The following is a 25,460-nucleotide window of genomic DNA, read 5'->3' on the forward strand; positions in this document are numbered from 1 at the left end:
GTCTCCAAGAGAGGAATGTCGCTTGGCCCCAAGGTAAGGTAAGATATGGTGAGACACATGGATGAGACCATGCTGAGCTACATTGCCACATCCTCTCCTGCCAAGTGTCTCTTTCTTCCTTTCTCTCTTCCTTTTCCACATACTTCACTTTCCAGCCTTTCTTTTCCTCTTTCCCTCTGTGGGAACTCAATGTACCAAAGATACAAAGATGCTAACATTGATCAACTTTTCCAGCTCTCAAGGGAGGACACGAGAACTGATATGAAAGAGTCTGAGCTGACAGGGACAAAAGCATAAAGCATCATGGCTGGAAAAGGAAGTCATTCTGGAAAAGGAAGGGTGAACGGTTGCTGTGATATTGCTTGTAACCCTGACCCTAAGGGTGCTGACCTTTGCTTTCCTTTCTCCTCCACACCCTACTCATAAAAGAATGCCTCTTTTCTAATGATTTTCTTGTCATATTCTAGGAGATCCCCATATATTTAGGCCCCAAAGAATTCAACTGACATTTGAGAACTTGCTGTGTCCTCTGGTTCTCTAAGCCAGCTTCATTGTCTCTCAGCCACCAAGCAACGATGGAATAAATGCCTTGTCCTACTGGATAAGTCATGGAGAAGAGAAAACATAGATGACAATGGGCTATTATGTGCTTTTTTCCTACCATCCAATCACTGTGAGGATTCTTCCATTGCTCTCTCCTTGGAAACCTTAGGTGGCTAAATAAAGCCTTTTGCACTCAAAGCCTAACCCTCAGAATTCGTCCATCTCCCCTCACTCATCCTCTCCGCTATACCGTCTTCTACTTCCTCTTTCCTTGTATTATTATTTCCATTCATTTTTTTAAACAATCACAAACTTACAGAAATATTGCAAGTACAGTACAAAGAACTTTCTTTCCTTACTTAGTCTTTTGAGACTAATTTGCCACCTTAATGCCCTGTTACCTCCCAAAACTTTAGTTTGTGTTTCCTACAATCAAGGACATTCTCCTACATAGACAAAGTATAACCATCAAAACTAGGACTTGAACACTGCACATTACCACATCTAATCCTGAGACCCCATACAGATTTCACCACTTGTTCACGTAATGGCCTGCACAGCTCAAGTTTCCAGGTCAGAATCACTCATTGCATTTAGTTGTCCTGTCTCTTTAGTCTCCTTCAGTCTGAGACAGCGTTGTAGTCTTTCTTTGAATTTCATGACTTGACATTTTTTAAGATCACAGGCCAGTTATGTTGTAGAATGTCCCTCAATGTGGATCTGTCTGATGTTTCCTAACGATTGCAATCCTGTCATGCATCTTTGGGAGGAACATCACTGAAGGATGCTGCGTGCTTCTCATTGCATCCTCCATGGTGGTACACCATTTTGATTGGTCCCATTACTGACAGTGTTCACTCTTCACTTCATTAAGATGCTGTCTGCGTGGCTTCACTATAAAGTTACCTTTTCCCCCTTTGAAATTATGTTGGTGGACGGTACTTGGAACTATGTAAATATTCTTTTTCTCATCAAACTTTTAATTTATTCATTTATTTATATCAGTATAGATTCTCATGTCTCCTGTTTTATTAGATCAATTTCCCCATACGTAACCGGTTGCCCATCTCTTCCACCACCCTCTCTCTCTCACTCGGACACCCTCCTCTCCCTGCTCAGCTCCGATTTCTTACACTGGGCTGCACCCTCCTCTCCTGGCAATGGATGCCCTCTTGCCTCCCTTGGGTTCTGAGCCATGGCTCCCACTCCCTAAGTACAGAGTCTCAGCTAATGGATTTAGGACTAAGTTATTCAGAAAGGGAAGAGAACAGGAAGAGCAAGAGGAAGGACACCCTCTATATTCTTTGGTTCTCCCTCCTTTTTTCTCTTTCCCATCCTGACCTATCCTGACCTTTCTCATCCTTACCAACTCTCACATCTGTCTTTCCAAGCATTCAAGATAGGATCGAACATCGGGCAATGGCGTAAGTTCCACTAGTCAGATTATGAGGGTTTGGTTCCTGGTGTGAGACTTACAAGCTGTGTGATCTCGGGTAAATTACTTTCCTTCTCCAAGCCTCAGTTGCATGGTATACAGAAAGAGCATCTTAATAGTGCTATTTCATAGCATCACCAGAATTAAATTAGATTGTGCATGTAAAGGCTTTATCACCTGCCACATAACAGGCACTAAGTAAATTTTGTTGATTATTGTTTTCCATCCTCTCTGTTTTAGGTGGTGGTGATTGTTGTTTCACCTCTTCCCCCTACCCCCGAATGCTCTTTATTTTGTCTCATTCTTTTCACATTTTGGCTTCTCTGGACTATTTCACTTTCCCGCTCTTCTTGACCCATTTTACTTACCCTATGTTCACATAAAAGAGGTGCTAAAGGGAGGTATTGAGTTGCCACCAGCAGAAGCTCTGATGGGGGATTCCGACACTCACCGTGCCCAGAGTCATACTCATAGGACGTCAGGCCATGGTGGTCTCTGCATCCCATGGCCCTGGCTGGGACACCAATGAGACATGTTCACTACTTACCCTTTAGCTTGTACTGGGGGAAAAAAAGTATCTGAGAAAGGACTTAGGTGGAAATATGTGCAGTCAGCTACTGCTTGCCAGCTAAGGACCTTCCTTTAAATGGCATGGAGTTTGTGAAGAAGGAAGGGTGATCTTTTGAACATTTAAACAAAATTACACTCTGGGGCCTTGTTCCCTTCTTGGAATCCTGTGATTTCGGTGAAACCAATGACGTAGAGTCACTGTTGTCTGTTGAAGCAGTTGATTAGACAGATATCCACTATTTACCTCCCAACCAAGAGCTAAGCCTTGGTCATGGGTGAATGGTCAGGAAGAAATGTTATCAGTTTAGTATAGTTTTGATACCCTGCTTATAAAAAAAGACTTGAGAACCCTGCAAAATGGAAAGGGTAGTGGTACCATTAATTGGGAAGCCAGAAAAGAATGGTTTGGGGGACTTGGGTCCTACGTTTTGAGACCTCCTAGAGAGGCCTTTCCTAACCACCCTAATTAATTAGTGTTGCCAGCCCCATACCCTAGGCACTTTTTCCTACATGGATCTTCTCTGGTGGCTTTGCAGCTGTTATCATCCAACATTTTTTTTACTTGCTTCCTCTGTTTCCATAGAGTGAAAGCTTTATGAGGGCAGGGATCTTATCAGTCCTGTTCAACTCTATCTCCAGTGCCTGCCATATCATAGATGTTGATAAAATGGGTTGAATTAGTGAATAAGTGAGGTAACAATTATTATATTAAAATTCCTCTGTATCTGTTCACTGTATTTCCATTTCCTCAATTTGCTGATGTTTTTGTGTAAGCACAATGAAGAAAAGCAACAGGAAGTCTACCACGAGGATCAATGAGCAAGATGCCATCTACGTCCCACGCTCCCAAGATCCAGGAGGGCTTCAGAACATGTTGGACGAAGGAGAGTATGCCCCTTTTGTATCTCCTCCCATATTAGAGAGCAATTTTATCCAGGTAAATAGTATTTAAGCACTGACTTATGTTCCAATAACTTCAGTAATTAATTTTCCCAAAGACAACTGAAAAGACTGGGAGGAGAATTGTTGTAATGTGGCAAGGGAAGGTATGATACAATTAAAGACAATAGTTCGTAGCTTTAAACAACTTAAAATAATTATAACCTTAAAGGAAAATTATCTCAAGTTTTCTCAACAAATTCTTACCTAGGAATTCTGTCCTAACTCCAATGTAATTGTCATTCCATCATAATCTTCCCAAAATTACATGAAGAGATTATAGCCATTTTTAGAATATCTTGCCACAGGAAAGCATTCAGATAATTCCTTTCTTAGACTTAGAAGACATTTTAAAGACTGACATGTATGACAAAATGAGGGATTAAAATGAATTTTGGCTTTTAGTCCTGAAGGTAAAACATAAACGTCAAATTGTGTCAGGGAGAAAAGTTTCCTTCTCATAAAAATGTGCCCACATTATGAATGAAACTACATTTCAGTGCATTTGGGAGCAGCAGTTCTAACTTTCCTCTAAACATTCAACATTAAAATATTCAGACAAAGAAATAGGGAAATGAGTTCAATGGTGTGAGCCACACCCCTAAACTTCATGGAAATGCCACAACCAAGTCTAACAGGAAACAAGCCCATTCAAGAAGCTCCTCGGCTGATTCCACGGAGGGGCAGCAGGGAAGACATCAGGCACTTCTTCCGTCTCCCATAAACATGTGCTCTACCCTGAGACCCAGGTACGAGGGACACCTCATCACCTCCAGAACACCATAGGTGGGAGGCGATGCCTGGAAGAACGCTAATGTTTAAGTGATGCCTCAGAACACATGGAATCAGTCAGTCATCCTTTGATGTACTTTACCTGACATATGCTTCTTTTCTACTAATAGTCTTATTTGACTTTTCATACTCTTCTTGCACCCTTTTCAAATAACCTTTTGCATGCTCTAATGAGCACTCGGGGAGGTAATTAGCATTCTATAGCCCAGACATGGCCTGATGTGATAATTGGATAAGTTATTCTCATCAACATGCACAACCTCTCATGGTTGGGATGTCTTTGCCAGCAAGTTACCAAGGTTCCTGACTCAACAAGTTTAAATGAAAAAGAACAACAGTTATCTCAGAGAGAGTGAAAGAGCCACAGGGCATCAGCTCACTCGTGGGGAGTCATCGAGGACCCAGGTTCTCTCTTTTTGCTCTATCACCCTCAAGTTAGCTCCTCTCAGGACATCACGTGCAAACAGGACAATGAGAGCTTCCAGCAACAGAAGAGATGTGTCTCATCCTTGCAGCTCTTTGTGAGGCTGAGAAATCCTGTGCCAGAGCCACCGGGAGACCCCCGCTAGTGTCTCATCGGCAGGCCTGGGTCACATGTCCCTGCTGAAAGCAATCACTGGCAAGGGGACGGGATCACCATGACTGGCTTGGGTTAATCAGGATTTAAGCCCTGAGCTGGGGCACCATTCCTCAGGGATGGATACAGAATCCTGTTAATCAGGAAGAAAAGTGGCATGGCTTTGGGTAGGTAATCAATACTATGGGCTCTAACCTCTTTCTTAGTATATTTGTGTTTTTGTTTTGTTTTGTTTTTTATTGAGGTCACATTGGTTTATAACATTACATAAATTTCAGGTGTACATTATTATACTTTAGTTTCTATATAGACTGCATCATGTTCACCACCAAAACTCTAGTTTCCATCTGTGGCTGTACACATGTGCCCCTTCCCCTTTTGCCCCCCTTACCCACCTCCCCTCCCCTCTGGTAACTACAATCTGCTCTCTGTATCTATGTGCTTATTTGTTTATCTTCCACATATGAGTGAAATCATATGGTATTTGTCTTTCTCTGTCTGCCTTACTTTACCTAGCATAATACACTCATGGTCCATCCATGTTGTCTCAAATGGGACGATCTCATCTTTTTTATGGCTAAATAGTATTCCACTATATATATATATATATATATGCCACATTTCCTTTATCCATTCATCTGTTGAGGGGTACGTAGGTTGCTTCCAAGTCTTGGCTATTATGAATAATGCTGCAATGAACACAGGGGTGCATATATCTTTTCCAATTCATGTTTGCAGGTTCTTTGGATAAATATCCAGAAGTGGAATAGCTGGATCACTTGGTAGTTCTATTCTTAATTTTTTGAGAAATCTCCATACTGTTTTTCCACAGTGGCTGCACCAGTTTGCATTCCCACCCGCTGTGAATGAGAGTTCCCTTTTCTCCACGTCTTCTCCAACACTTGTTATTTCTCATCTTTTTAATAAAAGCCATTCTGATGGGCATGAGGCGATATCTCATTGTAATTTTGATTTGCATTTCCCTAATAATTAGTGATGTTGAACATCTTTTCATGTGCCTGTTGGCCATCTGTATCTCTTTGGAAAAATGTTCATATCCTCTGCCCATGTTTTGATTGAGTTGTTCATTTTTTTGTTATTCAGTTGTATAAGTTCTTTATATATTTTGGAAATTGACCTCTTGTCAGATATATGATTTGCAAATATTTTCTCCCAGTTGGTGAATTGTCTTTTCGTTTTGTTCATGGTTTCCTTTGCCGTACAGAAGCTTTTTAGTCTAATGGAGTCACATTTGTTCATTTTTTCTTCTGTTTCCCTTGCTTGAGGAGACATGATATTCAAAAAGATACTGCTAAGACCGATGTCAAAGAGCGTACCACCCACGTTTTCTTCTAGAAGTTTTATGGTTTCAGGTCTTACATTCAAGTCTTTAATCCATTTTGAGTTAATTTTTTTTTTGGGGGGGGGGGGGAGATTAGCCCTGAGCTAACTACTGCCAATCCTCCTCTTTTTTCTGAGGAAGACTGACCCTGAGCTAACATCTGTTCCCATCTTCTTCTACTTTATATGGGGGACGCCTACCACAGCATGGCACGCCAAGCGGTGCCATGTCCACACCTGGGATCCCAACCAGCAAACCTCGGGCTGCCGAAGTGGTACATGCACACTTAACCACTGTGACACCAGGCCGGCCACCATTTTGAGTTAACTTTTGTGTATGGTGTAAGATAATGGTCTAGTTTCATTCTTTTGCATGTGGCTGTCCAGTTTTCCCAACACCATTTACTGAAGTGACTTTCCTTTCTTTCTCTATTATATGTTCTTGGCTCCTTTGTCAAAAATTGGTTGTCCATAGATGTGTGGTTTTATTTCTGGGCTTTCAGTCCTGTTCCATTGGTCTGTATGTCTGTTTTTGTACAGGTACCATGCTGTTTTGATTACTATAGCTTTGTAGTATATTTTGAAATCAGGGATTGTGATACCTCCAGCTTTGTTCTTTTTTCTCAGGATTTCTTCGGAAGTATACTTGTTTTTAAGTGATTAATTTTTTTAAACCAGTTAATCTACAGCTGAGAAACCAGGCGTTGCCCCTCTCTGGCTTCCTTCACATCCCTGTCTACCCACTTTCCAGTCTCCTCAACTTCCAACTGGCAGAGATTTTACTGGCCAAGATTCTTGGACTTTGGGGGTTTTGCATATGCTGTGCCTCTGTCTGTAAAGATCTCTTGTCCACCCAGCCAGTTTCTCCCTCACATTGTTCAGGTCTCAGCTAGAGGTCTCTTCTTCAGGGGAGAGTTCTCTGACCCTTTGTCCAGGGTGTGCTGGAGCCAGCCAATGGGCAAGTATTCAGGAAGTTTGCAAGTCAGTTGTTAAACACAGCTACTATTAAAAATTAAATGGTATAAACTTACAAACAAATTATATTCAAAACAAAGGCAACAAATACTCCAAACTCATGATTCCTATTATTTTACTACATTTTACTATTATCTATGTTCTTAAGGTTATGGATTCAAGAGTATGGCAAAGGCCAATGAAGACTTCTGTAAGAATCAATTGGCCATGTGAAATTTAAAATAGAGAGTATTGTATATCATTATTTGTAAATTATGTGCTCCTCATCTTTTATATCAGTAAAATTTATAATACACTTACGTGTATGTATCTTCCAAGAGACAGTCGTTACGCATTTACCAGCATACCGCTGCCTGCAGCCCTCTCTGGGTCAAGTCTCCTGTTATGTTCTTCACAGCACAGCACCCTGAACTTGTACTTGGTAACACTTCTTAAAATAATCATCAATGACATGCTTGTTTGATGTTCACCTTCCCTGGGAGACCCCCAGGGGTCAGGGACTGTGTCTGCCTGTTCGCTGAGATATCTCCAAGAATTCATAAGAACAAGCAACTGCATAAATGGGTCATGGTTCATTTCTCCTTTATTTCCTACACTACTCAGGCAAGCAAGGCTCTCAGGGCCATGCACTGTATCAGAAAACTCCTCTTCCTGTTCTCTGCTCTAGGTCAACAGGAGAGGTGAATCCATTTACCTTCACAACCAAGCCAACTGGGTGACTGTAGCCATCTGCTCTTCCAGTCCCAGCCATGGGACCCCCAACGTGATGCTGCTGGCACATCCGACACCCGCAGCCCGGAAAGATACAGAACCCCTGTTTCAAAGTCTCCTGACATCTCCTTCTCCAGAGAAACTGGTGCTCACCAGGTGAGTTACAAAGGGAAGGGGTTAAGGATCTCTAAGAAGCTATGCTTTACCCCAAGGAGCTGAAAATAGAAGCACCGATGACAGTAGCTCCAAGTAAGCATCTCATTTGTACTGCTTGCTGCAAATGACAAAGAGTCGTGTCCTTAAAGTCTGGGAAAATAGTTTATGACAACCTGGCAGTCAAACAGGCAGTTAATTTTTAAAAAATTAAACCTAAGGAATTGAAGACTCATAATAAACTGCCGCTCTAGAACATGGCCCTCTCCCCTCAGCATCCCAGCTTCCATCAGCATTAGCTCTGGTCTTACCTCAAGCCACTCACTTGCTGTATGACCTAGAGTGAATCACTCAACTTCTTTAAGTCTCAGCTTTGCATGACTAACTAAATGGGACAACTTCTCATGGTAAATAGTTGATATTCTGATTTTTTAGTTCATGAGAATCTTAGGAGTATGATTTGGGTGAGATGGCCCTCAGGAGCCTGATTACACGTACTAAAAATCAGTCTGGGGTCTCACAAGCAAAGGACCAGGCCGGGAACACGGTAGCCACAAGAAGGTACCGCCCCAGCCCTGGCCTGCACCTACCAGGCGGGTCAGGGAGACAAGCCTGTTTTCTGGAGTCTCACTCTTGAGACTGCTGCACCACATGAAAGGAAACGCCATTGACAGTCTCCAATCAGGCCTCCAGATGACATTTGTGTCTTTTTCCAGGTTTCTCCCTCTGCAGTTTGTGACTGTTTCTGTGCACGATGCTGAGAACATGCGCCTCAAAGTAAAGTTGGTGAGTGGCCGAGCCTACTACCTACAGCTCTGTGCCCCTGCGCACGAACAGGACACCTTATTTTGTCAATGGGTGCAACTCATCTCCCTTTTGAATCAGGAGAAAGCCAAAGCTTCCAAAATGTCAGAATTCTCAAGCCTCTCGGAAATCACCAATAGCACAGAGATCACAAGCTCCCTGGACATCATGGATATTGCTGCCTTCACAGCTGTACAGCCCCAACACATGTACACATATATAGACACCGTACATGCCATAGAAAGCATTGATTTCTCAGAATTCACAGACAACACCGATGTCACCGACATCACGGATATTCCAGAAAATGAGGTCACAGAGGTTCCGGATGTAAAAATTGTCACAGAAGTCAGAGACCTCTGTGATGTCACAAACCACGCAGAGGTCACAGAGGTGGTTGAAGGTGATGACGTACTAAGGGCCAAGCAGGAGGAGGAGGTATGTGACATGGAAGACTCTCACTCTCTGGTAACTAAGAACAAGAGTGGTAATCAAGATCACGCTTCGTGGTTAGCTACCTGACGTTGATTACCAAAATGCTATGGAATTTACTCTGAGTAACCTAATTTTAATAATGTTAAAGGTTCAGGGATCCCCAAGCCCTGGTGTAAAGGAGTTGTCAGATGTCTCCTGAAATAGGCAGTGTAAAGTAAGGGCTATTTTGAGGTTTAAATGAAATAAAAGTATGCAGTACATTGAAGGATGGGTGAAATTTAAATAGGTAAAAGTAAGGACGGAAATAGGAGAATAAAATGCCAAGAAAAAAAGGTGAGTGGCTTTAGAAAAGGCCGGAAAATGGAAAAACACAGAGCCCTATCTAAAAAGGGTTAGTGCAGTTTGGCTGGAGTATAATATACATGGAGAATATTAGGATATATAGGATAGAAAGTTGCTTGGAAACCTTGAATGCCAAATTAAGAAGTGTGGACTTCACTCTCTGGGCAAACCTTAGCCACCAAAGGCTTCCGTCTGAGAGAATGAAGGAGCCATGTTTTTAAAAGATGAATCTGATCACAGGATGGGTTGTAGGTAAAGAGACAAGTTTGAAAACTACTGCTGAAAACCTCCGTGGTCCCACACTAGAAAAATGGCAAAGGACAAGGATAGACATTTCACAGAAGAAGAAACCACTAACGAATATAGTGGAAAAGTTAAACCTTACTAATAATCAAAGAAATGCAAACCTAGGGAAACATTTAACCTATAAAACTGTTAATTAAAAGAATAAAAGTGGTCAATATTAGTAAAGGTGCGGTCAACTTGAAATTCATATAGATTCACGGTAGGGGTGAGAATGGGGGCAAACTTTCCTGAAATCATTATGAATCAAGAACCTAAAAATGTTTACACCCTTTGACTCAGTGATTCCACTTCTAGGAATTTTTCTTAAGGAATTAATCAGACATAGAAATGAAGGTATAGCTATACAGATGTTGATCATATCACATCTATACCATGTTTATGAAAATATGGAAGTAACCTAAACATTCACGACAGGGGATGGATAAACGAATTAAAATCCTTGAAGGGCAGGTACTATACTTATCTTGTTCTGGAGCAACCATAGTAACTGGCAAGATCATAGCCACTCAGTAAATATTTGTTAAATGAATGACTGCTCTGTAGACATTAAAATTGTTGAATTTTTCTTTACTTGGAGAAATGTTCATGTTAAATTTTAAAATTGTTGAAGAATTTTTCTTTACTTGGTGAAATGTTCATGACATAAAGTTGACTAAAAAATGAATATGATCCCTATTATATAAAAATATATTTACATGAACATAGACAATAGAAAGGGAAAAAGTCATATTCATAACGGCAGTTTATTTCTAGATTGTGGGATAACAGACAATTCATGTCTTTTTCTTTACATTTTTCTGAATTTTCTGTTACCTACAATAAAAATAAATTTTAATTAGCAAAAATTTAAGTAGTTTTACATGACTTTTAATTAGATGAGGAAAACGCTTATAATAAGTCATTAGGTGAAAAATTTAGGATACAGAACTGCAATATGATCACAAAGTAAACACATACAAAATAAATAAATGGACAAAAAGAACAGAATGAAATGTGCCAGAAGAGTAGTTATTTCTGGCCAGTGGCATCAAGCAAGCAATAATGTTCTTCCTTTCACTTTATATCTTACAGGATTTTCTACATATTCTACAATAACTATGTATACTTGTATTGTCAGAAAAAATGTTTTATCTTTAAGGAAGAAGATTATTGCATGATTTTCAAGGGAATGCAATAGAGGTGACGGACTAGGCAGTGGCAATGAAAGGAAGAGAAGCAGATGCGAGGGATGTTGTGGAGACAGGGTCTCGAGGACCGGCTGGCCAGTTCTCTGAAGCCTGAGAGAGATTCTGAGGAAGGCAGTGAGCAACTAGGAGAAGTGGTGCCTTAACAGAAACCAGGAAATTAGGAGAACGGGAAAGATTTTAGGGTAATAAGTTTTAGACACAGGTTCTGAGCCTTTTGAAAAACAAACTCTTTGTATTCCTATGAACCTCCAACTCCTGTCACCTATTAGACGCTCTTAAATCAAGAGCAACCTCAGACTGCGCAGAAGGTGGCAAAGCGTTTCCAGAAAACTTTCAGGGAGAGGAATGCTGTAATTAAGTACTAATTTTCTTGTGTGAGGTGACACTGGTGTACACGATCACATGAGCTTCTGAATGTGCTGTGTCAGGTGCCCTCACTGGCAGCTCAACGCCCACGTGGCCTCTTCCCAATGGCCATGCAACAGGAAGCCTCACGCCCTCATTCCCGCGCCTGCGTGCTGGAGGGCGCTCAGTGTACATGAATGAAACAACCACTGTTTTAGATCCTGCTCCACAAAGAATCTGTCTCTGTATGCTCCTGTTCTGTTACCTGATTTGCTGCCACTTATTATTTTCAAAGGAAAAACTGGAAAACATTCTGAAGCCTGAGTGTCCACAAGATTCAAAAACAAAGAATGAGTTAAAAGAATCTTCAAACTCTGTCACCATCTCAAACATAACACTGAATTTTGAAGGTGAAAAATGTTTTCATACTACTGTGACTCCAGAGGAAAATGAGACAAATACATCTAAAGAGATGAGCGATAAAACCTCTGAAATAAGGACAACTGATTTTAACAACGTGGCTCTCAAGGCTGCAGATTCCAGGTACGTGAGGCAGGGAAATGCCAGGGAGGCTAAGGCGTGCAGTAATGTAAGTAAATGTTCGCTTTACAGTCCCTGCAACCCGGGCGTTTGCTGAAGACTCTCAGACACAGATACAGCGTAACTGAAGGACGACACAGTCAACTCTATCCACACTTGGATCAACCTTGGCGAATTTTTATTTTCACACCATGCATTTGGCATTCTTGGCAATCTGCCTGGTGTCAGCTATGTGTGCAGAAGCAAATAGAATAGAAACAGTGACTACATTTTGGAGTTAGGAGTGTTGATCTCTAGAGTGATTATCAAGGGTACTACTCCTTTTATCCTTATACTTCTCTATGTTTTCTTCTCTATAGAGCCCTGATTCTTCTCTATGTTTCCAACTAATAACCTAAGAATCCAAATCCAAAATTTTCATAATTTTAATAGCTTGTTTGCAAGCTGAATGTGAGAAAGCATTGTAGTGTTATAAAGACAGAAGGTAATCCAATCATTCTGGAGTAACTTCTAAAAAGAAACCAGAGAAAAATTTAGAGATCTAAATGCTTCTGTTAGCAAGGATGAAAATGAGGAATGTAATGAATTACGTCTAAATTCTTTTTAAATATAAAAAAGGGACAGGAAAAATAAACCAAAAAAGAGAAATAAACTAGAAAAATGTTAAATAATTTGAAGGGCTTAAAAAGAGTTTGGCTGATTCTTCAAAAAGAATGACAAAACAGGCAAATCACTGGACAACTATTTTTTTTAAAAGGATAAAATTGGAAACCTAAAAAGTGTTACATCAACTAATAGGAAGAATAGTAAAATATTATTGAGAAAGATGATATACGAGTTTTCTTTAATAACTGGGAAACTCTAAATTAAATAAATGACTTTAACAAAAATGCAAAGAAGCAAAACAGGCTCCATCAGAAACTGAAAACAGAACAATTTATCCAAGAGTTCCATAAAGAAAAGGACATAGTTACGACTTTTACTGGACAGTTTTTCAGCTACTCTAAGAATTATCTCTGTTTCATGTAATGTTTTCTTTTAAATATGGAAAAACGTTTTGTTTTCCTAATCTTACGAAGCAAATAATTTGTCTGGATTGTAAAGCCTGACAAAAACAATGCAAGAAAGAAAATTCTAGATTAATCTTACTTGTGACAATAATTGCTAAATTCCTAGAATCATGGCAGGCAAAATATAGAGAGCTTAATATAAAATTAAAGAAACTGTCAAGGTAAGTCATTATTTAAATATAGAAGAACAGAAAAGTCATGATACTTTACACACATTTGATAGATTTTTATATTCTTAATAAAGACCCACAAAATAGAGAAGAGTTTTTCTTCAACACAGTAAAGAATATTTTTCCAAACCAGAGCCAACATTAGTTATTTTTTTGGTTAAGATTGGCACCTGAGCTAACATCTGTTGCCAATTTTCTTTCTTTCTTTCTTTCTTTCTTTCTTTCTTTCTTTCTTTCTTTCTTTCTTTCTTTTTCTTTCTTTTTGAGGAAGATTAGTCCTGAACTAACTACTGCCAATCCTCCTCTTTTTGCTGAGGAAGCCTGGCCCTGAGCTAACATCCATGCCCATCTTCCTCTACTTTATCCATGGCACGCCTACCATGGCATGGCTTTGGCCAAGTGGTGCCATGTTCGCACCTGGGATCTAAACCGGCGAACCTTGTGCCACCGAGAAGCGGAACGTGCACACTTAACCGCTGCGCCACCGGCCGGCTTTTTCTTTCTTTCTTCTCTCCAAACCCCGCCCAGTACATAGCTGTACATGCTAGTTGTGAGTGCCTCTGGTTGTGCTATGTGGGATGCCACCTCAGCATGGCCTGATGAGCAGTGCCACGTCCTTGCCCAGGATCCAAACCAGTGAAACCCTGGGCCACCGAAGCAGAGCACGTGAACTTAACCACTTGGCCACGGGGCCAGCCCCAGAGCCAACATTATTTTTAATGAAGAAATTCTAGAAGAGTTCTACTTAAAACTTGGAACAAATTAAGGATGTTCCCATTAACATTTCTATATAATATAATTTAAGTGGGTCTAGCAATTGCAAGAGGACAAAGAAGTACAAAAAATAAATATAAGAGATTTTTAAAATCACTCTTTGCAAATGGAAACTAATATTTTGAAAATCATCAAAAATATTAGTTTATAGACAATTTTAGGAAGGTTACAGATTACAAGATAAATTCACAAAAAAATAATTTTGTCTCATGATTTTATTAACAAACCAAAAATGCATTGAAAAAAGAGAACATATTTTCAAAAGCAACAATAAAAATCAAATATTTAGTAAGAGTGATAAGAGCTCTACATACACGGAATTACAAAACTAATGGCAGAAGTAAAAGGCAACATGAATAAGGAAACATAAGGTCTCTCTCTGGGCTGATAGATTTAAGATAGGAAAGATGACGAGCCTTCCTAAATTGATTTTTAGATGCAATACAATACCAATTATCTCAATATGGTATCTCACAGAAATCATAAAATTATGTGGAAAAGATAGGGGTAAGAATCTCAAGGAAACTATTGAGGATGGAAAATGGCTCAAGGGGACTTGATCCTATAAAATCTTAAGCCATATTATAATTAAATGGCCATCACAAACACCAATGCAAAGTTTAGAATATAGAAATAAAGCTATAAAAATAGATTGATACGGGTTCAGCAAAAGTCTGGAAAATGTTGGTCAAAGATTCATGCTGTAACACAAAACATTTTCAGATGAGGAAAGAGTAAAATACTTGAAAGCTAACCAAAATCAACCAGAAGCAAATGGAGTGGAGCATTGCCTCAGTTGCAGAGGAAAGATCTTTTCTTGTTGCTGAAGCAACAGAGGAAATTCTCAATGTCAAAGTTTCATTCATTCATTCAGTCGTATTTACTGAGCACCTTCTGTGTGCTAGGCACTGAGGACACAGCCCTGAAAACAATTAAGTCCTTATCTTGTGGAGTGTTTCATTCTAGTGGAGGATATAGATAATGAGCAAATACAATCTTTATGCCAGCTGGCATGTGCTGTGATAAAAAACAATAAAGTAACAGAACAGAGAGTGATTTAAGGAGGGAGGATGGATATTTTTTTAAGTGGTCAGGCACGGCTACTCCGAGGAAGGGACATTTGAACCAAGATTTGAAGCAAGTGTGGAGCTCTAACGGAAGAGCGTTCCAAGCTGATTGATTGCATAGCAGTTATAAATATCTGCCAAATAAATCATTTTAAGTAACTAAATAAATACATATGTCTATAAATACATAACAACACAATGGGAAAATAATAATAAATAGGTAATCTATAAAGCTTTTACATCCTGTATATAGAGGTAGCTGATAGGAATTTATAAAGGATCCAATTAAAAAATAATTCAAGGTTATGAATAGAAAATTTACTCCAGAAAACAAATAAATACTTAAAAATAGATCAGTCTCACTAATAATTAAAGAAATACAAGCTAAGCCATTACCACTTGGCTTTTCATTAGCTGTTTCTAACACTGAGGGTGTCACTGTAAAGGGGGGGAGGGGAGCTTTCTGCAGAGCGATTCGGCAGTTCACACCGCAAATGGTTACTACCCCTTGATTTACAGGAATGCACATCAAAGAAATAATTCAAAAGGGAAAAAAATAACTTATTTGAACATAGTATTTTGTAATTAAAACCTGTAAGTAATCCAAACAACCACTGGTAGGAGAATGGCTAACTAGGAATCGTACACTAATTTAGTGAAACAGCAGATCCCCATTAGGAAAAGCAATCGGAGAATTTTAATGAAAAGTGCTAATAAGGAATTATAAACTAGAAAAGTAAAATTTCAAAAAATATGTATACAGTGGTATTATATTTCTACTACAGGATGGGAAGAAACCACAGAGTTTGGGCATAGTTGGTGACTAAAGGAATGGATATTTGTTATAATTGATAGATGTTTCTATTACATTTTTATTGTACAGTTGATTACAGATACAATTTAAAAATCAAACTGATGCTAGGATGCATTAATTGGATGCATTAATTGTCAGACACAACAGCTAGAGAAAGAGATTTGCAGCCAGACAACCCTGGGTCAAAATCCTGGCTCTTCTACTCTTACTAGCTGTGTGATCTTAGACAAGTTACTCAATTTGTTTAGGTCTCAGTTTCCTCATTTGTAAAATGGAAATAATACCTACCATGCAGAGTTGTAGGGATTAAATAAGCTGATATTAAAAAGTTCACAATGCCAGGTACATGGTTATCTCTCTAAAAAAAGAATAGACAGGTAAAAATAGGGAGAGAGGGGGAAGGAGGGAGGAAGGAAAGGTTTGGATTCTAGACCAGACTGAACACAAATCTAATGTAGATTTGACTCGTGTTGAATACAGTAAAAAGATGATTCTATACCACACAGGACTTCTGAAGTCATCTTTTCAGTAGACTACCCAGTAAACTGAACCTAGAGAGGAACTGGGGAAAAAGTAAAACTTACTAAATATTTTTAATGCAATAAATAAATTGAGGATGTTTAAATTGAAGAAGAAAATGCTAATAGTTGACAATTACCATCTTCAGTGTATGAGGAATTCCATAGAAGGCTAAATTTAAAAAGTAGATTTGAAATAAAAACTATTTTAGCTAAACACGAAGAACTTTATTTTATAGTAAAGTAACACAGCAATCAACCAATAAATAAAAAGCCCAATAAAATAAATGCATATCATTGATTAGATATTAATAAACAGTAGGACTAGTTTCTGAAGGTAGTGGAGTCTTTGTCCCTGGGAGCCTCTCAAAAACAAACATTAAGCCATTTGTCTTGGAGACCTTAGACATTCTCCTGCCAGAGGTCAAGACCCGTGCATATTTCTTATCTTTTAATCTACTGCTAATGTAATGACAGAAGGCATGGTGAAGTCAAAAATGAGTGTGCTCTGGGGGCTTCCTTAAAGGAGTGTGGTGGAGAAAATGTAAACACACCTGGTATGCTATAAGGTTCTGAGAAATAGAGCAATAAAATATGCAAAGGGCTTGGGACGTATTACATGCTCAGTAAATGACGATTATTGTCACTAATCATTCATTTCCAATAGTGTAGATAAGAAGAAAGTTGGCTCAGGCTGGCCCGGTGGCATAGTGGTTAAGTTCATGTGCTCTGCTTTGGCAGCCCAGGGTTTGCTGATTCGAATCCTGGGTGCAGACCTACACACCGCTCACCAAGCCATGCTGTGGTGCATCCCACATGCAAAATGGAGTAAGATTGGCACAGACGTTAGCTCAGGACCAATCTTCCTCACAAAAGAAAAAAAAAGGGAAAGACGGAAAGTTTGCTTTCTGTCCAAAACAAAAACAAAAACAACCTTACTCAAAAATAGCTTAGTAATCTGAGGATTAAGTATTCAAAATTGGCTTTCTTTTTAACATTTCCTCGTTAAGTAGGGATTAAGGTAACCAAAGGAATATGGACGATCCTTAGGATATCCACAAGCCTTGAAATCAGAATAACGTTTGCTTCAGCCCCTGGGCTGCTGCATTCCTTGAAATTCTAGAGCCAACTGCCAGCACATTCAAGGTGCTGGTGGATCTTGATTACGATTACGATTACAATACTTTTGGTTATCTGCTCAAGCAAAGCATCGTTAGATAGCTTAGTTTCTATACTAGTCGTTCTCACCGTGTGGCTGGTCAGCAGTATCACCTGGGAACTGGTTAGAGACGTCAATTCTCAGGCCCACCCCATCCTACTGCATCATAAGCTCTGCATTCCATATTGAGTAGACCTCCCGGCGGTTCTAACGCTCGCTCAAGTTTGAGAGCTGTTCTCTTAGGAGAAGCCAACCCTAGGTACAAAGTAGGGTTTAACAAGTATTCCTCTCTTGTGAGGGTTTCTCCTGAGGCTCTATAGCCAAAATAAGGATTCCCCTCTATAGCCACAGGAAAAACTGTCGGCTCAAAATCAAGGGAAACTTCTTCAGGATTTATTCCTATATGACAAGAGCTCTGAAATTTGGATTCAAAAAAGAAAAAATATATAAAAGTTTGGTTCATGTTCAAGAAATTTCCTTCTTCAAGTTGAGGGTGAAGTAGTTGAAATAGAGAAATTACCCCCAGAACACTGACCTATTATTTCTTGATGGTAACCACTGAGTTCTTTCAGTGGAACTACATCACCAGGAGGGCTACTGGTAAACCTGATGTGTTAGAGGAGAAAGAAGGACAAAGATAAAGAAAAAAACCAGGAGAGAGGGAGAGTAAGGAGGGGAAATAGAAAGAGCAACCATCAGTCAGATGTAGTGAGAGATGGGAGAAAGGAAGACAAGACGCAGAGGAACAGAAGCAGGTGCCACTCAGTAGAAAACGTACCTTTTGCTACTATGCACGAGCCTGGCTTTCATAGAACAGTGTAAGTTTTCTAAAAAATAAACAAGATAAAAATAAGTCCATCCAATTTAGCAATCTATCCTAAACAATAATTGATCAGGTCTGATCACTCTGATGTCTCCCTTCTGCTTTATTTCATTCACATGTCTCACATTCTATGTCCTGCCCTTGTCTAAGGCTTCAGAAACACACCACAATTCAAACTCTCACAAGGTTATCTGTTTAAATCATTTCAACTTCTTCTTTCTTTGCCCTTTTGCACATAATAGGTATCCTGAAGCATTAGATTAGCTTTTTTTGCCTTTGAAAAAACAAAATAATAGACTTTACTTTTTAAAAAGTATTGTTTTAGACTTACAGAATTATTGATCAAATGGTACATAGAGCTCCACACACCCACCCCACTGCCACCTCCCCACTCTCCCACCACCCCAGTGTCCCCTATTATTAACATCTTGCATTAGTGTGGTACATTTGTAACAATTAATGGACAATATTGATACATTATTAAGTATAGTCCCTATTTTAAAGTTCACTCTTTGTGTTGGACAATTCTGTGGGTTTTGACCCATGCATGGTGACATGTATCCACCATCAAATACAGAATAGTCTCACTTCCCTAAAAATCATCTGAGTCAGATTAGCTCTTATTGGCTTTTCAAAATATGAAAATTATAAGGATAACTTAAATTTTTAGGATGAAAAATGCTCTGCAGGTGCAATGTTTTGTTAGTTTCTCTAATATGATCACTATTAGAAATGATGAGAAAATGAATCCCTATATAAATAGCAAAAACGATAGAATTTTATAGATAAAAAGAATCTTGAAGGTTAGTGAATCCCAAATTTGTCAAGGCCCTGCCCTCAAGTCTTTCAGCTTATATCATTTATATGCTGATTCTACTGAGGAGGAAGAAATAAATAGATAAACAAAGAAAAACAAAGCAAAAAACAAATTTTGGTTCTAAGTAATCCTCTGAAGCCCAATTCAATTAAGTATACATTCTTTTTTATTTCCTGTTTGCATGGGGAACATAATTATCAGCCAGAGCCCAATTTAAGAATGTTCATTATGAATGAAAGATGTCCTATCTAAGAACAGAATGGAATTCACTGATGCTTTATTCTTGGGACATTTGTAGGATTGTCAAGATACTGTGAGAGTGATAAATAAATTCTACATTTTTTTTTCTCCAAGACCGCGGATTTCAGTGACACTTGATAACCCTGTACTTTGGAACAATGAAAAAAAAAATGAAACAATGACCTTGTTGAATATTTTGTCCTCAGATTCATTAGTCTTTAAAATGTAAATTGAACAATTTAAATCTGGACGAGTGAGACTATGGAGACTTCCATATGTCACTTTAAGTCCTTTGGAAATGAAGGATTTACCTTATAAAGCATTTATATTCCTGGGGCTGGCCCAGTGGCGCAGCGGTTAAGTTCACATGTCCTGCTTCTAGGCGGCCCGGGGTTCGCTCGTTTGGAATCCGGATGCAGACATGGCACCACTTGGCAAAAGCCATCCTGTGGTAGGCGTCCCACGTATAAAGTAGAGGAAGATGGGCACAGATGTTAGCTCAGGGCCAGTCTTCCTCAGCAAAAAGAGGAGGATTGGCAGTAGTTAGCTCAGGGCTAATCTTCCTCAAGAAAAAAAAAAAAAAAGCATTTATATTCCTCACACCTTGACAATAGCGCTACTGTGATTCTTCCCTTTGTTTTAAAGAGGATAATGGCAGGCTTTACTTTAATTTATATCTATTTTTTAGAGTACTTTTACTTGGTATTTCTCAGTCTCTTGATAACTTTATCATTAAGCTCAATCTTCATTTAAATCACCAGACTTATTTGGTGAAGCTCCATGAGCATTTATCTGCAAACATCTCAGAAAATTACTAATTTAACCTTTACTTTGGAAAGATCCATTGTAGAACTTGAATTGTATGTATTTGCCAGACTCCTTAAAATGGGTCATAATTATGTTTTTGTGTATTTGTCTGGGAAGATATTATGTAAGGGTAATTATTCTTCCCAAATGCTTTCTTTACCTCAAACACAGCAATACTTTCAATACCAAAATTGTTATTGAAAATGTGGCCAAGAAACAGATTTGGTGAAAATTAAGTGACTTAAGTTTATGTTTTAGCTTGTCAATGAGGTTAAGAAAATAAGTATTTTAATTTTTGTTATTAATTTTAAAAATCAGGATTGCAAAAAACAAACTTCTTTAGCCAAAGACATTTCTGAAAGTGAAATAGTCTGAAAAACTGACAGTCAGTCTCCTATTTTATCCACTAAGCCATAAGAAATGTAATAACTTGGGCAAATACCGGGGTGTGTTATTCACCTGCAAGATTCCCATGTACTGTCTCCCCATCAGGGCCATAGAGATTGGGGTGAAGAAGCTAGCAGATGTGGGCAACTCACCAGCCCAGGCACCCATCCATTCCAGAATGTACCTCAGGTCTCTCTGAGAGCCTATTTCCCAACACAATTGCCTCTATTTACGTGAAAGCCCTGAGTATCAGCAGTCAGCTTCTCTCAGTCCCAACCCCAGAAGCGTTTCCAGGGCTGGAGAGACTGCGGGACAGGGATGCCTGCAGCCTCAGTGAGTGAGAGGTGACAGGTACAATAAAAATAGATTACATGTTATTACATACAATTCACTTTTATGGCTTTTACAGGTTGGGTAGCTTGTGTGTTACAGAAATTTAGGTAATTTTACTCTAATATGTACTATAATCAATAACACCCTGGGCTTGCTAAACACGTTTCATTACTGCCTACAAAGCATTTAGAGAATGGCCAATTATCTCATACTTAGTAATTCTTTCCTAATGTTTGTGGTTACCCTGGCAAACTTTTGAAATGTGCTGTTTATTTTTACAGGAGCACGAGAACTCATTCAGGTATGGAACAAATGCCCTGCATTTCTTTGTGATCCCTGCTATCCAGCAGTCACCTCTGGGTCCTGGAATAGAGTAGTTAAGAGCTAAGGAATCCAGCTAGATGTTTTCATGCATTCCCTTTCCTGCCTTTCTCCATTCTAAATCCTTCACTGGAGAAACTCTTCCTCACAGCCTTCCTCATGCTGTCTTTCAAGAGGTAGACATCACTTTTTTCTGTGCTGGTAGAGTTCGCTTCCTAGTTCTCTGAATCGGACTCCTTGGGGATCAGCCACTCCCAGGCTAAGGAGAACCCAAACAACAATGGGGCCGCTTATCCTTGAAGATTTGGAAGGGAAGTGGTCCACAGCTAAATTTCTTGGTAAATCTAAATCCACCTAGCCCCTCTTTTCTTATTACTTACATCATTGGCCTCTGCTTTGCTGTCAGGTAATGCCATTTAATGCTTCTTTCAACAGTTTTTTCTTTACGTAGTACCGTGTCTCAGGATCTTTAACTTGTAACGCCCTTTTGATGTGGAGGCTGTCGTAGAGGCACCGGTGGAGAGCTCTCCCCTTGCTGACTCCTGACCCATTTCTAAGTCACCATCTAACCTAGGGGGTGGAATAAACTCAGCTCCAGTCATGCACAGAAAAGAACATCATGGAAGGAACATAGAGGATATTTCACTGGTCTTAAGTGGAGAGAAAAAAAAATACATCCATTTTAAAAACCAAGAACACTTGAAGGCATTTTTAGTCACATTTGCAAGAGTCCGACAAAAAAAAGCAAATGGTTAGAGGAGAGGTGTTTATACAAATGGTATCTATCTTTGAGGCTTACTACTGGGCTTTAGTGTCCAAAAGACCAGATGAACTTCACTGTACTGTAGCTTTACCTATATTCCAATCTAAAGTATTGAACATGGAAACGTGTAGGGAAATGCTATCATAGTTTATAAGAAAAATGCAAAATCTCCTTTGCAGTAGATAGAATTTCCATCTATCAATTTTCATCTATCATCCATTAATCTACCCCAAATTTTATTTCAAAAAGAAATCAAAGTAAATTTCCAGAAATTCCAGGGATGTCCAACTTGCAAATATTTCCCTCTTATTTTCTAAAGGCAAGGATATATCTAGCAGCAGCCTTATCACTAACACATAATTAGTGCCTTAGCATATAATCAGTACATTCTACATATATTCTGAAGCACTTGTTATTCAAGCCATGGAAATTTAAAATTAGTGTAGGATATCAATGCTTTTATTTTCATCCTATACATGACTGATTCTTTCACCTGTCTTCTGGCACAAACTCAATTTTGTTCAACTGAACAAGCATTCAATTCCTATCTATTATATGAGGCATTCTGGCAGGCTCTGGGAGAGATTAAAAACAAATAAATAGCAGAACATTACCTGGCCTGAAAATATATGCACAATTAACATAAATCGGAATGTTACAGGTGCTTTAAAAGTGGAGAACCTAGTTTTAGCTCAAGAGAGAAAATCGTGAAAGATTCTATGAAGGAGGCAGCCTTTGAGTGAGGAAAAGAGAAACAAGAATAGCCCGGATATAGGGAATGGTGTGAACAAAGTCAAAGGGATAGAACCATTCTGGGTATGTTCAATTTAGGAGTAGTGAGAGAAGCACCTGGAGAGCAAGGCAGCAGCCAGATTACGGAGGTCTCAGGCCGTGCTAAGGAGACGGGATAGTACTTCTTGGTAGGTAAGGAGGAGCCACTGAAACATGGGTAAATGATGACATAGTGTTACGTTTTCGGACGATGGCTCTGACTGCAATCTCTAAGAGAAGCTGGAGGAGGCTAGAGGTAGGAAGCCATTGAAACAGTCCAGGTGAAGAGCCGTCTTCCAGTCTAACGAGTCTACAGTCTAACCAGGCAAGACACCGCCAGATGGAAGCAAGGACACGAATATACAGTCAACAAGATTTATTGACTAACTACCTGTAGGGACAAGAGAATAAAAATTGAGGATGACAGAGTTTGGGAGACAGCATGACTAGGAGGTAGTGGGTCCATGAAACAAGCTAGGAAACGGAATCGGAGGAAATTTGGAAGGAAAAGATGAAGAATTCAGCTATTCAACACTGAACTCAGAATCAAAAGTCCTAGGTTTGAGTTCTAACTGCACTTCCTCTGTTCCATGAACGTGTCTTTTAATCTCTCTGGGCCTCAGTTTCCTCAACTATCAAATGGGCGTGCATATGGGTGGGGAATGAGGAGGGCACGATGAGCTGTCCCAAGGCCCTTCCTGCTGTCATGAATTTATAAGCTGATATGTTTGTGGTCCTTGTGGCCCATCTTTTAAAATTTGGCAGGCAGTTTAAGATGGGGCTCTGGAAATGAGGAGCTAAGAAAAGATACAGAAAATATGGAGAAAAAATCCACTCTGAGCTTGTTAAATCACGAGGATGGTACAATGTATAAATTTAGCACGCGATTCTCACAAAGTATTAATTATTTTCTCTGTTTTCTTTCATGTACTTTCTTATTCTTTCTACTTTTCTCTCTTCTATCTTCCCATTTTTCCTTACTTAGGATTGTATAGTTTTTCCATTTTCCCTCTGATTAGCATTTCTTTCCCCCTTTTCACACTCCTCTGAATCACATCTTTTTCTCCTTTCATAATCTCTTACTCACACTTAACACTCTTTACCCCAAGAAAAGCAAAGATTAGTAGAATCTTAATCCCTGGTCCCATTGAATTTAGACTGAATCTAGACTAAAAACGAGTCTGTCATTCCAATTTTTATTCTAGGCAGAAGCCAGAATATCAATTGCTCCCCACCGTAGTAAAACAAATCCCTGGTGCCACGAACCTCATCAGAGTCACATTCACCCAACTCCTGGGCAGTCTAGAGGGGGACTATGGTCTCTAATTCATCTCTCGAACCTCTCAGCAGTTTGAAAGAATTATGCTTGTTCTCCTTTCTGAGTAAGGTTTTGGGTAAAGCGGCTCTTCAAATGTCCTGTTTTTAGGAAAAGGCTACGAGGCAGGGTAGCTTGTCTCTCTGGATCTGAGTCCATCTCTCTCCTTTCTTGACTTTCAATTTCTCATCTTTCTACGCTTTATTCTTCTTCACTTTGCTGATTTCTCTACAGTGAGCCCAAACCATAGGCCTATGTATAATCCTATGGTGTTTTTCCAAAATGGAAAGAAATGAGACGATGGATAGAGATTTGAGAAAAGAAGAAAAGGGAAAATCACTTATGAAATCTGAGCATGTCCCCTCCACCCTACCCAGCTTTCTTGTCTACTTTCCTCTTAACTATTGCTAATGAAATTCCTTGGAATCCTAAGCAGTCAGGTTCATTCTTTGTTTATGAAACCCAGGCTAAAAAGAGAGAGGGTGGAAGGACCTTAAAAGGCAAACTGTTTGTGAAATTTTACAATCGGATCCATTGGAAAAAATAAAGACATTTGTGATGAAGTGGATAGAACATCATTTGCATTTAAGACACAAATTAAGTTCTCTCTCCTTCTGTGCCTTTTTTTCTCTCCTGCTTTTGGCTGTTGTCTTTCTTCTTCACTTTCCCTCTGCCTAATGATCTCTCTTCCACTTTTCCCCACTATTTTTCTTTTTGCCCTCTGGCTCTCCCCCTTCATGTCAAATCCTCCTTTAATTTCTTCAATCTTGCACATCATCTGTCTCCCCCTTTCTCAGGGGAATGAATGTGAGGAAAGGAAGGAAAAGCAGAAAAAGAAAAGGTCAATGGAAAAAACATGAAATTATAAGGTAATTTTTATAATTATGTCTCTATAGATATGAAAAACAGACATGACACTTTCACAAAATGTCAATAAATTGAATATTTTAACATTGCATCTTATTACTTCTATTGTAGTAACAGTACAGGTGGAATGAATGGAACATTGAGGGTTTTGTTGTGGTTTCTGCTCTAGAATCCATCAAGGGATAAAATGCAACATCAGCACAGGGAGCAGCCAGTGCTTCAGATGAGGCACTGGAAGGGAATTACTGCTGCTCCTTTTACAAGTGATTCCTTTCATTCTCGTTCCTGCTCTTCCTCTTTGCTCCCTCATCATGCTCTTTCACAGCCTGCTTTGTTAGATTAGCCAACACAGCCCAGGCCTCTTTCTTTCATAGCAAAATTATACAAATATTTATAGAGTGCCCATAGGGCTGCCATGTGCAATTGTGCAGATGGTACACTGCACAGAG

At 39.3% G+C, this 25,460-nt stretch overlaps 1 protein-coding gene across 1 annotated transcript; it reads left to right on the plus strand.

Annotated features, from left to right (window-relative positions):
* Window positions 1-3,326: 3,326 nt before the first annotated feature.
* On the plus strand, window positions 3,327-23,879 carry GARIN2 (golgi associated RAB2 interactor family member 2). The gene is made up of 6 exons (XM_044773788.2): window positions 3,327-3,485; window positions 7,840-8,039; window positions 8,753-9,278; window positions 11,751-11,998; window positions 21,256-21,275; window positions 23,815-23,879. The coding sequence occupies exons 1-6, from the start codon at window positions 3,327-3,329 to the stop codon at window positions 23,877-23,879; spliced, it is 1,218 nt and encodes a 405-aa protein (XP_044629723.2).
* The last annotated feature ends 1,581 nt before the right edge of the window (window positions 23,880-25,460 follow it).

The sequence above is a fragment of the Equus asinus genome, chromosome 7 (genome assembly GCF_041296235.1).
Source record: "Equus asinus isolate D_3611 breed Donkey chromosome 7, EquAss-T2T_v2, whole genome shotgun sequence".
NCBI classification, from domain to species: domain Eukaryota; kingdom Metazoa; phylum Chordata; class Mammalia; order Perissodactyla; family Equidae; genus Equus; species Equus asinus.

Coding starts and splice junctions, on each gene's coding strand:
- GARIN2 (XM_044773788.2), top strand. CDS start 3,327: ATGAAGAAAAGCAACAGGAAGTCTACCACGAGGATCAATGAGCAAGAT. Junction 3,486..7,839: donor TAGAGAGCAATTTTATCCAG/GTAAATAGTATT, acceptor TCTCTGCTCTAG/GTCAACAGGAGAGGTGAATC. Junction 11,999..21,255: donor CTCAAGGCTGCAGATTCCAG/GTACGTGAGGCA, acceptor TTATTTTTACAG/GAGCACGAGAACTCATTCAG.